This window comes from Rutidosis leptorrhynchoides, chromosome 1, assembly GCF_046630445.1.
Source record: "Rutidosis leptorrhynchoides isolate AG116_Rl617_1_P2 chromosome 1, CSIRO_AGI_Rlap_v1, whole genome shotgun sequence".
Classification (NCBI taxonomy): domain Eukaryota; kingdom Viridiplantae; phylum Streptophyta; class Magnoliopsida; order Asterales; family Asteraceae; genus Rutidosis; species Rutidosis leptorrhynchoides.
Window position 1 is genome coordinate 525,662,057 of NC_092333.1, and position 17,795 is coordinate 525,679,851.

General features: G+C 34.2%; 2 protein-coding genes across 2 annotated transcripts; one reads left to right on the forward strand and one right to left on the reverse strand.

The window, feature by feature from the left end:
* The first annotated feature begins 8,788 nt into the window (after window positions 1-8,788).
* LOC139877287 (uncharacterized) lies at window positions 8,789-12,521 on the forward strand. Its single transcript, XM_071864696.1, has 8 exons — window positions 8,789-9,121; window positions 9,635-9,839; window positions 9,942-10,143; window positions 10,270-10,463; window positions 10,551-10,704; window positions 10,798-10,962; window positions 11,032-11,631; window positions 12,397-12,521. The coding sequence occupies exons 1-7, from the start codon at window positions 8,962-8,964 to the stop codon at window positions 11,488-11,490; spliced, it is 1,539 nt and encodes a 512-aa protein (XP_071720797.1). The 5' UTR covers window positions 8,789-8,961; the 3' UTR covers window positions 11,491-11,631; window positions 12,397-12,521.
* Window positions 12,522-13,243: 722 nt separating this feature from the next.
* LOC139877294 (uncharacterized) lies at window positions 13,244-14,566 on the reverse strand. Its single transcript, XM_071864705.1, has 5 exons — window positions 14,435-14,566; window positions 14,330-14,356; window positions 14,166-14,228; window positions 13,565-13,767; window positions 13,244-13,438 (listed from the first exon to the last, which is right to left on the reverse strand). Exons 1-4 carry the CDS (start codon window positions 14,471-14,473, stop codon window positions 13,675-13,677), a joined length of 222 nt encoding a protein of 73 aa, XP_071720806.1. The 5' UTR covers window positions 14,474-14,566; the 3' UTR covers window positions 13,244-13,438; window positions 13,565-13,674.
* Between the last annotated feature and the right edge of the window lie 3,229 nt (window positions 14,567-17,795).

A 17,795-nucleotide genomic window follows, 5' to 3' on the forward strand; every position in this document is an offset into this window, starting at 1 on the left:
AGTATGTTTTCTAAAATGGTCATCTAGACGTCGTTCTTTCGACTGAAATGACTACCTTTACAAAAATGACTTGTAACTTATTTTTCCGACTATAAACCTATACTTTTTCTGTTTATATTCATAAAATAGGGTTCAATATGAAACCATAGCAATTTGATTCACTCAAAACGGATTTAAAATGAAGAAGTTATGGGTAAAACAAGATTGGATAATTTTTCTCATTTTAGCTACGTGAAAATTGGTAACAAATCTATTCCAACCATAACTTAATCAACTTGTATTGTATATTATGTAAATCTTGAGATACCATAGACACATATACAATGTTTCGACCTATCATGTCGACACATCTATATATATTTCGGAACAACCATAGACACTCTATATGTGAATGTTGGAGTTAGCTATACAGGGTTGAGGTTGATTCCAAAATATATATAGTTTGAGTTGTGATCAATACTGAGATACGTATACACTGGGTCGTGGATTGATTCAAGATAATATTTATCGATTTATTTCTGTACATCTAACTGTGGACAACTAGTTGTAGGTTACTAACGAGGACAGCTGACTTAATAAACTTAAAACATCAAAATATATTAAAAGTGTTGTAAATATATTTTGAACATACTTTGATATATATGTATATATTGTTATAGGTTCGTGAATCAACCAGTGGCCAAGTCTTACTTCCCGACGAAGTAAAAATCTGTGAAAGTGAGTTATAGTCCCACTTTTAGAATCTAATATTTTTGGGATGAGAATACATGCAGGTTTTATAAATGATTTACAAAATAGACACAAGTACGTGAAACTACATTCTATGGTTGAATTATCGAAATCGAATATGCCCCTTTTTATTAAGTCTGGTAATCTAAGAATTAGGGAACAGACACCCTAATTGACGCGAATCCTAAAGATAGATCTATTGGGCCTAACAAACCCCATCCAAAGTACCGGATGCTTTAGTACTTCGAAATTTATATCATATCCGAAGGGTGTCCCGGAATGATGGGGATATTCTTATATATGCATCTTGTTATTGTCGGTTACCAGGTGTTCACCATATGAATGATTTTTATCTCTATGTATGGGATGTGTATTGAAATATGAAATCTTGTGGTCTATTGTTACGATTTGATATATATAGGTTAAACCTATAACTCACCAACATTTTTGTTGACGTTTAAAGCATGTTTATTCTCAGGTGAATATTAAGAGCTTCCGCTGTTGCATACTAAAATAAGGACAAGATTTGGAGTCCATGTTTGTATGATATTGTGTAAAAACTGCATTCAAGAAACTGATTTCGATGTAACATATTTGTATTGTAAACCATTATGTAATGGTCGTGTGTAAACAGGATATTTTAGATTATCATTATTTGATAATCTACGTAAAGCTTTTTAAACCTTTATTTATGAAATAAAGGTTATGGTTTGTTTTAAAAATGAATGCAGTCTTTGAAAAACGTCTCATATAGAGGTCAAAACCTCGCAACGAAATCAATTAATATGGAACGTTTTTAATCAATAAGAACGGGACATTTCAATTATGTACCAAGTGCAATAGGAATGGCTATATTGCGGCAAAGTGTGAAGTCTACGAACCAAATAAAAACAGAGGAGCAAATAATGCCGGAACAAATAATAACGGCGTTGTTTGCTATAGATGTGGAAAATCGGGCCATACCATAAACCAGTGCCGGAATGGAAATAGGCAAGGCCGTGGGAGAGCCTTCAACATTAATGGGGAGAGAGCACAGGAAGACCCAGAGCTTGTTACGGGTACGTTTCTTATCAACAATACACCTGCTTATGTTTTATTTGATTCGGGTGCCGATAGAAGTTATATGAGTAGAGAATTTTGTGCCAAATTAAATTGACCGTTAACGCCTTTGGATAAAAAGTGTATAGTTGAAGTAGCAAACGGTAAACTAATTAAGGTTGATAAAATTTGTTGAAATCGAAAAATTAGTTTAGTTAGCGAAACGTTTGCAATTGATTTAATACCGGTGGAATTGGGAAGCTTCGACGTAATTATTGGAATGGACTGGATGTCCAAGGTGAAAGCTGAAGTTGTTTGTCATGAGAAGGCGATTCGCATTCCGAGAGAAAACGGGTTACCCTTAATGGTGTACGGAGAAAAGGGTAATTCCAAATTAAATCTTATTAGTAATTTGAAGGTGCGCAAACTAATAAGAAAAGGTTGCTATGCCATACTAGCACATGTCGAGAAGGTTGAAAAAGAAGAAAAGAAAATCGATGACGTTCCTGTTGCAAGAGAATTTCCTGAGGTGTTTCCGGATGAATTACCGGGACTACCTCCACACCGATCCGTTGAATTCCAAATAGATCTTGTACCAGGAGCCGCACCAATAGCTCGTGCTCTATATAGACTTGCACCCACCGAAATGAAAGAATTACAAAGTTAGCTACAAGAATTATTAGAACGTGGTTTTATCCGACCGAGTACGTCACCATGGGGAGCTCCAATTTTGTTCGTTAAAAAGAAAGATGGGTCTTTTCGCATGTGTATCGATTACCGTGAGCTGAACAAAGTAACCATCAAAAACCGATACCCTTTACCTCGAATCGACGACCTATTTGATCAACTCCAAGGTTCGAGCGTATACTCCAAAATCGACTTAAGGTCGGGTTATCATCAACTAAGGGTTAAAGAAGCCGATATACCAAAAACAGCCTTCAGAACTCGTTATGGCCATTACGAATTCATGGTTATGCCATTCGGTCTAACCAATGCACCCGCAGTTTTCATGGATCTCATGCACCGAGTATGTAGTCCATATTTAGATAAGTTTGTTATTGTCTTTATTGATGACATTCTTATCTATTCGAAGAATAACCAAGAACACGAACAACACTTGAGACTTGTATTAGAGTTGTTAAGAAAAGAACAACTTTATGCAAAATTCTCTAAGTGCGCTTTTTGGTTAAATGAAGTACAATTTCTTGGCCACGTAGTCAGTAGTAATGGAATCAAAGTTGATCCCGCCGAGATTGAAGCCATCAAAAATTGGGAGATCCCGAAAACTCCAACGCAAATACGTCAATTTTTGGGTCTAGCCGGTTATTATAGGAGATTTATTCAAGATTTCTCCCGAGTAGCCAAACCTTTAACTGCCTTGACACATAAGGGGAAGAAGTATGAATGGACTTCCGAACAAGAGGGTGTCTTCCAATTGTTAAAAAAGAAGTTGACTACGGCACCTATTTTATCGTTACCTGATGGAATGGAAGATTTTGTTATTTACTGCGACGCATCAAGAATGAGTTTTGGGTGTGTTCTTATGCAACGGAAGAAGGTGATTGCATATGCTTCTCGACAACTCAAAATTCATGAACAAAACTACACCACACATGATCTGGAATTGGGCGCCGTTATTTTTGCATTAAAGATGTGGAGACATTATCTGTATGGGGTTAAGTTTATCATATACACCGACTACAAAAGTCTCCAACATATTTTAAATTAAAAGCAACTAAACATGAGGCAGCGTAGATGGGTTGAGCTGCTAAATGATTATGATTGTGAAATCCGTTACCACCCGGAGAAAGCGAATGTGGTAGCCGATGCCTTGAGTTGAAAGGAAAGAGAACCTATTCGAGTAAAAGCTATGAACATGATTATTCATACTAATCTTACTACTCGAATAAAAGAGGCACAACAGGAGGTTTTGAAGGAAGGAATTTTTGGAAAGGAAATACCCAAAGGATTAGAAAAACAGCTTAATATTCGGGAAGACGGAACCAGGTATTTAGTTGAAAGAATTTGGGTACCAAAGAATGGGGATTTGAGGAAAGTGGTACTAGATGAAGCACATAAAATCAGATATTCAATACATCCCGGAGCGGGGAAAATGTACCAAGACCTCAAGAGAAATTTTTGGTGGCCAGGAATGAAGGCCGATATAGCCACATATGTAGGAGCATGTTTGACTTGTTCTAAAGTCAAAGCTGAACATCAGAAACCATCGGGTCTACTCCAACAACCTGAAATCCCAGAATGGAAATGGGAAAACATTACCATGGATTTCATTGCTTAGTTACCAAGAACCGCAGGTGGTTATGATATGATTTGGGTAATAGTCGATCGTCTTACTAAGTCAGCACACTTTCTGCCAATAAAAGAAGAGGATGGTATAGAGAAATTAGCACGATTATACCTGAAAGAAGTTGTTTCTAGACATGGTATACCAATCTCTATTATCTCTGATCGTGATAGCAGATTTACTTCCAGATTCTGGCAGGCATTACACGAAGCGTTGGGAACTCGTCTAGATTTAAGTACTGCCTATCACCCACAAACTGATGGGCAGAGTGAAAGGACGATTCAGACACTCGAAGACATGCTACGAGCATGTGTTATTGATTTTGGAAGCAGTTGGGATCGACATCTATCGTTAGCTGAGTTTTCCTACAACGACAGCTATCATTCTAGTATTGAGGCGGCACCATTCGAGGCACTTTATGGGAGGAAGTGCAGGTCTCCAATTTGTTGGAGTGATGTGGGGATAAACAGATTACAGGTCCGAAAATTATCCAAGAAACCACCGATAAAATCATTCAGATTCAGCAACGATTGAAAACAGCCCGGAGTAGACAAAAGAGCTATGCGGATGTTAGAAGAAAACCTTTAGAGTTTGAGGAAGGTGATATGGTTATGCTTAAGGTATCACCTTGGAAAGGTGTTATTCATTTTGGAAAGCGGGGGAAATTGAGCCCAAGATACATTGGGCCATTCAAGATTGAAAAACGCATTGGGCCGGTGGCCTATCGACTTGAGCTACCTCCACAATTAGAAAAGATTCACAACACCTTCCATGTTTCAAACCTGAAGAAATGCCTAGCTACCGAAGATCTAATTATTCCTTTAGATGAGATTAAAATTGACGAGAAACTAAATTTCGCCGAAGAACCCGTCGAAATTATGGATCGTGAGGTCAAACGACTCAAACAAAGTAAGATACCAATCGTTAAGGTTCGATGGAATGCTCGTAGAGGACCTGAATTTACTTGGGAACGAAAAGACAACATGAAGCTGAATTACCCACATTTGTTTCCCGATATCGCACGTTAACTAGGTACAATTCTAAATTTTGGGACGAAATTTAATTTAACGGGTGTGTAATGTAACGACCCGGATTTTTCCGCTAATATATAGAAGATTAATATTTACATAATTAATGTTTCCAACATGTTAAGCAATCAAACTCATTAAGATTTGGTTATTTGAAATGAATTTTATACAAATGTTTGGCCACCCAGTTTGTCTGACGATTCACGAACGTCATAACTCGAAATAATTATATAATGATGTATATATGTATATATATATACTTATGATTTGATAAAATGATATTTAAGTATCTCATTAAATATAATAACAATTGGTTATATATATAAAATGAGATTACTAACTTAAAGACTTCAAGATTATATACATATATATAACGATTAACGTTGTAATAACTTCTAAATTAAAATGTATGTATATGTATTGTATTAATATGTATTAATACACTTTTGAAGGACTTAAACATATATACTAACATACTTATACTCAACAAAGATAGCTATACTCATAATCTCATTCAATTCCATCAAGAATTCTATTCGTATTCATTCGGTATTTACACCCGTATGATACCCAGCTTCCATACTTAAATACTATGGGTATATACCAATATGAAATACCAATTATAGCCTCCTTAGCAGCCCTACGAGTTACAAGACAAGGATAAACATGATGGAGATTTGTGGGAACCAACATTTAACTTCTAGTTTGCATTATTATGCTATATTCCAAATTTTGATAAAGTCTCTTAACCATATGCATGAACCACGACTTTTAACACTCTTTTTACTCATTCATATCAGCTATTTAACTTACCTTCACTCTCATGATACTCACACACGAGAACTCCAAGTATTCTCTCCATTTCTTACTCTTTAAACACTCTTTAAACACACATACTTCAAGTACTAGAAAATCTTCATTCACTTTGATCATAAACTAGCTTCAAGAACACTTTGTTAACTCATCTACTCCTCTTTATCAAGGTAAGAATCATATATAAGCTTTGGTTCAATTAATATACTTATAACTATCTTAATTCAAGATAGAAATCTTATTCGAACTTTTGTTCATTCTATGATTCCACTCCAAGGATTACAAGCCATCAAGGATATCTTTGATCACAAGATTATCATCTTATTTTCTCAGCAACTTTGTTCATTTAATTTGAGGTAGTCACCTTATTCATAATCTTTTTCGATTCATATCCATATAGCTATCTTATTTTGAGTTATAACTAATAACAACAAGAACATAGTTTAAATTATTTCTAAACTTGTTTGCAAATAAACTTAATCCTTCTAACTTGACTTTTAAAATACTTCAACACATGTATTATGACAGTATTTCAAGCTAACATAAGGATATAAAACTTGTAAATACGAAGAACACCTTAAAACTGAACATACGCCGTCATAGATCATCGGGGGCTGTTTTGGGTTTAATTTTAAAAATCTATCTTAAACTTTGAATTAAAAGATTTCCTTTGGTGAAAAATCTTATTTTATATGGATATGAAATATATCCAAAATCCATAGTTAAACTCTAAGTGGAAGTATGTTTTTCAAAAGGGTCATCAAGATGTCGTTCTTACGACGGATATGACTATCTTCTCTTATTTGACACCTAAGCTGTATTTTCGACTATAAACCTATACTTTTTCTGTTAAGATTAATAATGTTGAGTTCGATACGAAACCATGGAAACTCGAATCACTCAAAACGGATTTGTAACGAAGAAATTATGGGTAAAACAAAATTGGATATTTTTGCTTGTTTTTAGCTACGGTTTTGATTAATAAAAATGGATGCTAACCTTATCCTAGCTAACTTACCTTGTATCCTACATGTATTTATACATGTCTTGTTCCCAAACTTATGGAAATACAATTTATAATAGTCGTGATTAAGTTCTACGACAATATATTATAGTCTTAATAAAGATCGTAAGGCACCATATATATATATATATATATATATATATATATGACTTGATCACCGTGGATCTGTATACAGCGTTTTGACATATCATTTTGATTTCTTCTATATATATTATTGGAACGAACTATAAGACACCATTAGCAGTAATTTCGAGTTAGCTGTGGGTCGAAGTGGATTCCAAAATATTATATACTTTGAGTTGTGATCGAATCTGAGACATGTATACAATGGGTCGCGGATTGCTTCAGAAAATATACATATTATGTGTCTTATTATATTAAGACAATATATTATAGTGTTAGTGAATCCTAACACGATATACGCATTTATATTTATATATATATTTATACTGTTGGACTATTGGACTATTGGACTACGAACGTTGGACTACTAACAATGGACAATTAAAATTATCACAAGTATCATAAGTATAGAATATTAATTATATATATATATATATATATCTTGACACAAGAATATTATTATTAGGTTCGTGAATTTTTCAAAAGGCCAAGTCTTATCACCATCTATTCGAAAATCATCACAAGTGAGTTATAGTCCCATTTTTACAATATAAATTATTTTGGGATGAGAATACATGCAAATTTATAAATGTTTTACAAAATAAGCACAAGTTCATGAAACTACATTCTACGACTGTTTTGTTATACCGGATATCTGTACTTATTATTATTATGCTTGGTAACCTAAGAATTAGTGAAAAACACTAATTGACGCGAATCCTAAAGGTAGATCTACGGGCACCAACCACCCCCATTTTCGAATAGTAGAAATGCTTTAGTACTTCGAAGGTTTCTTGTCATACATTTGAATAGTGGAATGTATGATGCCAGATATCTTAAGCGCTCTATGTTAAGGTCGGTTACCAGGCGACTCATCATATGAATGACTTTTGCAGTTGTAATGATCCTGCGCATTTAATTAAATGAAATCTTGTGGCTTATTAAATGTTATGATTATTATATAGAAATTAAACCTATGACTCACCAACATTTTTGTTGACGTTTTAAGCATGTTTATTCTCAGGTGAATATTAAAAACGCTTCCGCTGTCGTATGCCAACCCAAGGTCAAGATTTGGAGTCGGCATAATTGTTTATATTGTTTAAACTTGCATTCGGAGTATTTGTTGTAATATATTTGATCATATTGTAATGGGTTGTGTAAAAACTTATTTATTTGAGGAGATTGTCTTTGATAGACAATCTAAATTATGTCATTAAGACCTTTATTCAATAATAAAGGTTATGGTTGTTTTTAAAAACGAATGCAAGATTTGAAAAATGTCTCATATAGAGGTCAAAACTTCGCAAAGAAACCAATTAATATGAAACGTTTATAATTAATATGAACCGGGCATTTCAACGTGGCACCCAACCAACGCCATAATCAATGCATGGGATGGTTTATGTTACCTCTGTCCCGTTGCCAAGCAACGTACCAAGCAACGTCCGTTGCCCATTTTTTTTTATATTTTTTATTTTAAAAATATTATTTTTATCCCCTTTTAATATTTAACCCAATTATATTTTAACATATTATCACAATACTCTCAACCCACACCATAAACTCACACCACCACTACTCCACAAACATAATCCACACATCCTGGTCATCAAAAAGCAACCACGCGCTCGACCAGTAGTACAAGTGGTCTAACATGAAAGCCTAAACAAAAGTTGAAATACTTAGACCAACGCCTAATTCAAGATCCGTATATCCCAGAGTCATGAAACTCTATAATCAAATAACGAGTGGGGATAAAAAATTGACAGTTGAACCGGATTATACACAACTACTTGTTCCGAATTCAACGTCAGTCTAAAAGGTCAACCAGATGATGAAATCCATTTCACCATCTAAAAACTAAAATCACATTATCCCTCCAAAAACTAATCATAACAATGAAACTAACATATCTTATTTTGATTTTGACTTCAATCTATTTGTTGCTGTTACTAGCAGCAGTAACTGCAAATGATGAGCAGTGCAAGTCATGGTTAGTTCAGTCAATTCCCACAGACATGCCCCATCTCTCTCTTGTTCCCGGTGTTGTTGCCTCCGGTAACCTCTTTATTTCTTACTACATCAAATACCAATTAATTTACCTTTTTAGTTGGATTAATCGTACATGTAATAGTTATTTGGGTTAAATTTTATACATTATAATGTATTGTCATTTATTGGATAATAAGGTTGTAATAATCTATCCATCTATTTTATTTATTTTTAAAAAGAATAATTATACTTATAACAAACGGGTAAACGGATAAGGTTCCTGTTTAGGCTACTAGGGAAGGGGGATGATCTTTTTAGTCACATATACGTGGTCAAACTGATTTATCCCGTGACTGTTTCTGACCTTTTACCCTCTGGCCACCCAAAATATGTTGCTAGTGAGTTTTGAACTTGACACGTTTTAATAAATGCTGATAACTCTTTTTAATAGAGTGAGGTATCGATTTTTCTTTGTCAAGTTGCATACTCGAGCTCTTGAATATATTAGATAGTCGTTGCTTTAATTGTAACATACATATGATGAAGAAAGTGACAAAGTGGTTGTGATGTGTTGATCAGCGGACGTGCTTAAATGGTTAGCGGGTAACGCTACCCACAAACTGGACATAATGACACAGTACTGGCAACTAAATGCACATCCTGATGATCCCCGGTCTGGAGATTACGGGTACTCGAAAGACCAAATGCAGAGCTTTGGTTCTGGTGAGGGGGCAAGTGTATATAAATCAATTGAAGATGCTGCTGATCGAGATGTAAATATCAGGTACTTTTTGTTGCTTAACTCAGCATTGGTTACTTTTGAAGATGATTCTTGGTGATACATCAGTCAATAATGACCTGTTTTTGTATTTTATTTTTTTTTCAGCCTTTTGCAGCATTCGGGAGTATATCCTGATTACACTGAAGAACCCTCGGAGCTTGCTGCAGGGAGGCCGAATGTAAAGAATGTAACCTTGTTAATTAGTGATTGGTTTGATTCCGGTGTGCTTCATGCTAAAGTTTGGATATCAGATTCTCGACATGTTTATATCGGATCTGCTAACAATGATTGGAAATCGCTTACTCAGGTAACATTTTTTTATATATAAACCGCATAGCTTAATTGGATAAAGTTAGGGTAAATTGTATGGAGTACTACCTAAAAGGTGGATTAAGGTAATAATGACTATTTGAAACATGTGCAACAAATGCAGGTGAAAGAACTGGGAATCTATCTTGTTGACTGTCCAACAATAGCAAGAAAAGTTGAGATCTTTTATAATAACTTATGGAAACTCGGATCTTTAAATTATTCGGATTACACAACAAAGATATGGGATCAACAATGGCAACTCAGTAGAACAGTACCTTGTTGGTCACACTTTATCCCATATAAGAGAAGGTGCAGGTATGTTAACGAACATGGTCTCATTTAACTTCATTCGAATCGAACATTCATAAACCTAACCACAAGTCATATAACATTTTTCTGCAGGTCTCCTCTTCCTCGTTATGTGGAGGTCCCACATACAGCTGGCTATCCAATTCTCACTGACCCTTCGACATTCAAAAAATCTATTCAGACTCCTGGTTGCAATTATTCAACTTTGCAGCCTTCATTAAGCTATCTATCATTTGCTCCTCCAGAGGTCACTATTTTAGCTTTCTTTTTGGTCCTCAAAAAAAAAAGAAAAAAAAAACTCTTTTTCTTGCATATGGATGACATAATTTATCATCTGCAGCTCTTGTTTGGGAAGTATCAAGCCGACGAACAGGCATGGGTCGACACCATCAAATCAGTAACAGACGGGGAAACTGTGCGAATTAGTACGATGGATTGGCTTGGTCAATCTGAATACGCATCACAAACTGTTTATTGGTCAGCTTTATCCACAGCAATATCAGAGGTAACTTAAGATTGATCTCATACAATCATTGTATTTATTTAATTTACATTATATTTATTACACATGCAGGTTATATTCTCCAGGCATGCGAAAGTGAAATTACTAGTAGCTTACTGGGCACATTTTATCGAAAATACAGATCAATATTTGAAGTCTCTTCTGTTTTCGAATAATCTATGTTCTTCTTCACCATACAACAAGTGCTCTGGGAAAATTGAGATCAAGTACTATATGGTTCCGGGTTTTAATTCAACCGGGCCCGCCGTTACTAACGGAACAACTACAGGAAATAAGTATCCAGGTTTTACTAGAGTAAACCATGGAAAATATGCAGTTAGCGATACGCGGGCGCATATCGGGACGAGTAATTTGATGTGGGATTACTTTTATGCAACCGTTGGTGTCAGTTTTGGAACGTATAATCCATCAATTGTGTCGCAGCTTCAGCAGATATTTGATGCTGACTGGGATTCCCCTTATGCTGTTCCAGTTCAACCATTACTGGATGGACAGACTTTTTCAAGCTGAGGTTTATTGTTAGTCCCTATGTTTATGAATAAGACAGGCATTGTGCAGACGGGACTTTATTTTTTCGTGAAGAAATGATATATTGGCCAAAAACAAGATCTGTGAATTGGCCTACTGTCAAGTGTCATTATTCTTACATAGGCTGCATTCTCGATTTTTTTTTAGAATAGAAAGGAAAGGAAATGAGCATATTAAAAAACAATGGACATTCTCAAGTTTTTATTTTGAGTGGAAAGGAAAAGAGAGGAGTGGAATAGGAAGGAGAGCCCATATGACTTTTGTTAATAACGCTTTCCGTCCATATTTGGGCAGATTGAAAGGGAAAGCGACATATTTGTCTTAATATTATCTCTAATCCTTCCATTATTTCATTACCAACATTATTTTTTTTCTGCAAAAAAGCAAAAGATATTTTGATTATTAATACGAATTGTACAGTTGCTATGATGCATGTATATGCTCCTAAGCATACGAATATATAAATATGGGGCATTCAGCATCACCTCATCGAATACGTACAGTAGGCAAGTGAGATTATCTATAATATGATTTTATCCAACTCTCAACTCTTTGAATTGATGGAGCAAACATTATTTGTTGTAACTAATATAAGCTAATGAAAAAAAATAACGAATTCATCATTCTCTATTTCTTTCTTTCTTTTCTTTTTTTCACGTTCAATACGGAAAACTAACAATTAAATAGTGGCTAGAAGTTCAAATATGCAAATGGTATAATTGTAACAATGTTTAGTTTGCTCATATTTCGTTCATTTCTTTTACACACCTTCCAACTCGAGAATACATGTATCTTATTTTGTATTACATTCTTTTCTATTCTAATTCCCTCTTCCCTTTTCCATCCCTCTCTTTTCCACTTAAAAAAAACTCGAGAACACAACGATAGTGTTTGAAAGTCATTATGACTTTCAAAAGTAGTTAATGATTAACATTTGCTATTATATCAACAGTTAGGTCAATTCTTTAGTTTTATATATCATTTCTCTTTGTAGTAACTAGCTACTTGCCAATTCATTTGTTACTGTATCGTAGATCATAGATGACAAATCACTGGAAATACTGATCAAACAGATCAAAGTGCATTATTAGTATGCATCAAATCGAATGCACCAAAAACGTGAACCGTGCTAAAAACACTTTTGACCATTAACTTTTTAAATTATATTAATTTTCAATTATATAACACCTACTACATCCGCTAGGGATATCATAATCCAGATCAAACCACTTATAAGTAAATTGTCGAATGCTGTGACCTCTAAGCATAGAGAACTGATATCATGCACAAACTTAATGATAAATAAGCTATGAATAGATAAACAGATAAGTACATTAAAAGTTGTTAATTTAGAAACAAATGAAGTGATGGGTTCCAATAGTATTTCCAAGGGCTGAGGGAGCATTTCCTTAGCCAATGCATATAGCAGTGGTTGACAGCATGGACTTGTATATGTCTCCCAACTAGGTCAATTAGTCGGAATTTTTAAATAGTTTATCAAATCCCCGACCAGTCTCTGATATGGCCGATTTATATGGTAAAAGTTACCGAAAGTCTAATTTGGTCGAAGTCAAAGTTGGTCAACGCCTGACTAGTCTTCGACTTGGACGATTAGTCCCTAAAAAGATGTTGGATTAGCTACTTTTACAACCTTGGTTGACGGACTAGAAGAAGTTCCAAAGGAATCTATGCAAAACAATAGCCAGCATACATAATGCGAATTCTCCATAAGATTAAGATTCACTCATAACGTAAAAGCATAATTGTTGACAGATTTCATAAGTGCTTACAAATAGTAAAATCTAAAGCATCAACGCAAGCCATATAGATTTTCACACAAGTCCCTAATTAACTTTTAATGCCTAACAAACACTGTAACTTTTATCTTCAGAGCCTATTCTCGTGCAAATTCTCCTCTCCTTACTTTCCCCTGAACACAAGAGCCAAAGACGGATGTTAATCATATGAACCTTGTGTGTGTGTGTGTGTGTGTGAGAGAGAGAGAGAGAGAGAGAGAGAGAGAGAGAGAGAGAGAGAGAGAAATCAAGCGACGTACGAATTCATCATGAGGGTGATGTTGTCCCCCTTCAGCAAAATCCTGCCTACAAATATCCAGAACTTACAAGTTAGAGAAACATTCAGAATAGATATGCATAAGCTAACAAACTAATATGACAAACCTAGAGGCTTTCTGGTATTCTTCTTGATGCTGACTTCCTCAGCCTCATCAAGAACCAAATTCATGTACTCATCAAACCCCTAAATTACATTAAATATCAAACAATACTTTCTTCGTATCAGACAGTTCAGAAAAATAACATATCTATCACTACAACAGTCAAACGTCGAGTTAATCAGTATAATATAATGATAAACGAACACATTACACTATCAGTCACATTCTCTCATCAAATCTCTTGTTTACTAAAAAAAACAAAATTCCCTTGAAAGACATTTCTTATATAAACTTATAGAAACATGAAATACTAATATTTGGAAACGGAAATTGCAAGAAACCTTAACCAAATTATGCTATAATTGAAGTCCAGCTCTCTTCCAAAATAACAAAAGCCCCAAAACCCTAACCCTAATCACTGATATTTTAAACCAGTTACATATCAATAACAAAAAGAAAAATAAAATGGAACAGAACATACAATAATGCGTCCTTCAATCCTCAAATCCTTCTGCTCGAATAGCCATATCTGAATACGAGCTTTCTGTGTTGAAAATATATACATATAACCTTAAATCAAGTAAATCAGAGAACAAAATCGAAAGATAAAATGGTGAATGTATACACCGTGAATAGAATACTTACACTCTGGAGAAACCTAAAGATGAGATTCTGAAAAGAAAATTAGAAAAAATAAAAATTAGGGTTTTGTAATCGGAGAAGTAATTGTATAAATGTTAATGTACATACGATTGGTTGTGTCATGATCCTCTGTACTTTAGTCGCCATGGCTGCTGTTCTGATTGAAATTAGCCTTTGATTTTAATTAATTTGCTAACGAGTGAAGGAATGGACGTGATGAGTGAAACCCTAGTTTTTAGATAGAAGCTCGTAAGTCAATTGAATTGCTTTATACAGTGAAACCTCGGAATTATCGATAAAATTAATAATTTGTTGGGTCCCAACTTAGGACCGGTACAAATTTAGACCTCAATCGATAAAATAATAAGATAATAATTTTTTTAAAATCCCAATGTAAATATATTGGTCTCAGCGAAACTGTAAATTAATAATTACTAAAAAAATTTTTAAAATTCCAATATACTATGAACTTGACAAGTTCATTAATGTGTGAATGTACATATATGAAAATTTTGAAGATCCTTATTTATGTTTTATTCAAATAGGTAAAGTGAACGGACATGATAATTTCGTATGTCGATGCATTAATTTGAGACTTGCTCCACAAATATAAGCCAATTTTTTAAATTGATAATTTATTAATTTATCGATATAATAATATCTCGCTAAATTAATAAAATATTCCGGTCCCAACATTATTAATTTATACAGGTTTCACCGTACTTACAATTTCCCTCTCTTTTTTCTCCGAACTCTGCCCTTTTTTTTGTTGGCAAATATATATATATATATATATATATATATATATATATATATATATATATATATATATGATATCAAAAGATCACGGATTACAATTGTGCAGATCCAACGATCTGTGATGCGTTACATGCGTTTAAACCAACAAACGCCTATTGAACATTGTAAACAACTCAATCAATACATGTGATTGACAATACAAGCAAAAAAACTTGAAACAACCCTAAAAGTGTAAACCCAGTGACCCACGCGACCTCTATACATATTACTCCGAACTCTGCCCTTGTAGGGGCTGTAAACGAGGAAAGTTACTCGCCAACACTCGAGTTCTCGATAAAAAATCGAATCAAGCTGAGTCTAGATATCAAAAGATCACGGATTACAATTGTGCAGATCCAACGATCTGTGATGCGTTACATGCGTTTAAACCAACAAACGCCTATTGAACATTGTAAACAACTCAATCAATACATGTGATTGACAATACAAGCAAAAAAACTTGAAACAACCCTAAAAGTGTAAACCCAGTGACCCACGCGACCTCTATACATATTACTCCGAACTCTGCCCTTGTAGGGGCTGTAAACGAGGAAAGTTACTCGCCAACACTCGAGTTCTCGATAAAAAATCGAATCAAGCTGAGTCTAAACGAGCTCGAGTTCGAGCTTGAACTTTATTAAAAGCTCGTTTAGTGAACGAGCTCGAATTCGAGCTTCATATCTTAAGCTCGAACAAACTCGCGAGCTTAAACGAACTTTATATTGATATCTAAACAAACTTTTCATTTATGTACATCAAAATATTAAATATTTTTAATAACTTATAATATATGATTATAATAATAAGTATTATTATATCAATCAATGATGTCAACAAATAACTAAATTTTATTATATATGCATTAAAATTGAATTTACATAAACAATAAATATGAAATATAATAAGTTTAAATTATATAAATAAAACTAAGATTATATGATTAACGAGGAGCCCGAGCCGAGCTTGAACGTATAAAAAATCAAACGAGCTGGGCTCGAACTTAATATATTAGGCTCGAACCGAGCCTAACTCGAGTTTTATAAAATTTAAACGAGCCAGGCTCGAGCCTAACAGTGTTCGAACTCGACTTGGCTCGTTTACAACCCTAAGCCCTTGTTAGCTTTTTATTTACACCTCCTATATTTGCTTTAAACCACTTTTAACCTTAATGTGGTGTGAAAGACTTTTGAAGAAAATTAGGTTTTTGATTGTATTGTCATGGAACGAAGTTAAATAGTAATGAGTGTTTAATTTGAATGACCGAAAATTTTTGGGTGATGTGGTAGAAATTGAAGAGCAGGAGAGGTGATAAATTACGAAAAAATGGCAGACACGAAAGAAGAGAAAAAGATGTCAAAAAAGTGCTCCGGCATCTGACATCCATCCAAGCAATCTGGTTGAAACCGATAGCAAACCAAGAAGAAAGCACATCGAAAAAGCCTCTAACACCAGATTTTTCGGCCAGAACAATTTGCAAGTCAAAATAGGAACAATTAAACAAAACCAAGAAGAAAATAAGCGAAACGGAAAGAGAGAAAAAATAACGGAAAGTAGAAACACATTGGCCTCCAAAGCCTGCCAATAAAAGGAACAAAAACCAACCCAAAAAGGTGTTTTTTTCGCGTGATATCAACGTAAAATGAGAAAGGGAGGTGATTTCCAGCAATAGAGATACACATTGCGGCCGAACATACCCGGATCTAGCAGCGAACAGAGACTTCCAGTCACCCGCTCATGAGGCCACCGACGCACAAAATGTCGGAGCATTCGTCGCCTACGACCGACGACTTTGAGTTCAAAGCAACCAGAAAAAGCAACTCACTGGGTCTGGATCTGGCGACATCGGTCAAAAGAAATTAGGGTTTTAATTTTGCGATTTTTGATACAAAAAAGTTGCAAGGTTTCTCCTTGTTCGAGAGGACGAGTTTTCCTATCTCATACTCTAACGTACACGCTTCATTCGAATTACTTCCACATTCCAACTCATCTTTGACCACTACAAGATTTGAATTTTAGATTTTCTAAAAAGATATCATATTCCCAACCACTAAGCTATTTTGTAACTTTTGATTCAAGTTCAATAAACATTACTTAATGAGAAGTTTAACTAGTTGCAAAACATTACGGTTATATAATAATGGCAAGATATATTGTTGATATTCATTGATTTCTTCAGTTGAAATGGTGAGCCCACACGGTCACACTAACAGTCTTATGCCTGCCTTTTATGCAAGATTTGATCCTTTTCCTTACAACCGTAATCCATCCATCATAATTCATACTCTCTCCATCCTACATTACTATTTTGAGATGTCATATTTTAAGTGTCAACTTTATATTGTAATCAATCAGAAGAGGTTATTTAGAAGATAGAAGATTTTTGATTGGCTCAGAATGAAGTTAGTAAAATTTTTTAAGACTATATTTAAAAAAATAAGTAGACACTTGTAATTGAATGGATATATTAATTTAGCTGAACTGTACAAATTATATTTAATGGTAACGTGAAGCTTGTGATAATGGCAAAATATTTATAAAATGGTTATTGGTAATTGGTAATATATATATATATATATATATATATATATATATATATATATATATATATATATATATATATATATTACATTTCAAATATATTAACCAAAGAATATCATTTCATTAAAATAAT

Excerpts from the sequence above, each read along its gene's own strand:
- LOC139877287 (XM_071864696.1), top strand. The coding sequence starts at position 8,962 with ATGAAACTAACATATCTTATTTTGATTTTGACTTCAATCTATTTGTTG. Across the intron at positions 10,144-10,269 it reads ATTGGAAATCGCTTACTCAG|GTGAAAGAACTGGGAATCTA; the intron begins GTAACATTTTTT and ends CAACAAATGCAG. Across the intron at positions 10,464-10,550 it reads CCATATAAGAGAAGGTGCAG|GTCTCCTCTTCCTCGTTATG; the intron begins GTATGTTAACGA and ends ATTTTTCTGCAG.
- LOC139877294 (XM_071864705.1), bottom strand. The coding sequence starts at position 14,473 with ATGGCGACTAAAGTACAGAGGATCATGACACAACCAATC. Across the intron at positions 14,229-14,329 it reads TCTTTAGGTTTCTCCAGAGT|AAAGCTCGTATTCAGATATG; the intron begins GTAAGTATTCTA and ends TTTTCAACACAG. Across the intron at positions 13,768-14,165 it reads GGATTGAAGGACGCATTATT|GGGTTTGATGAGTACATGAA; the intron begins GTATGTTCTGTT and ends AATGTAATTTAG.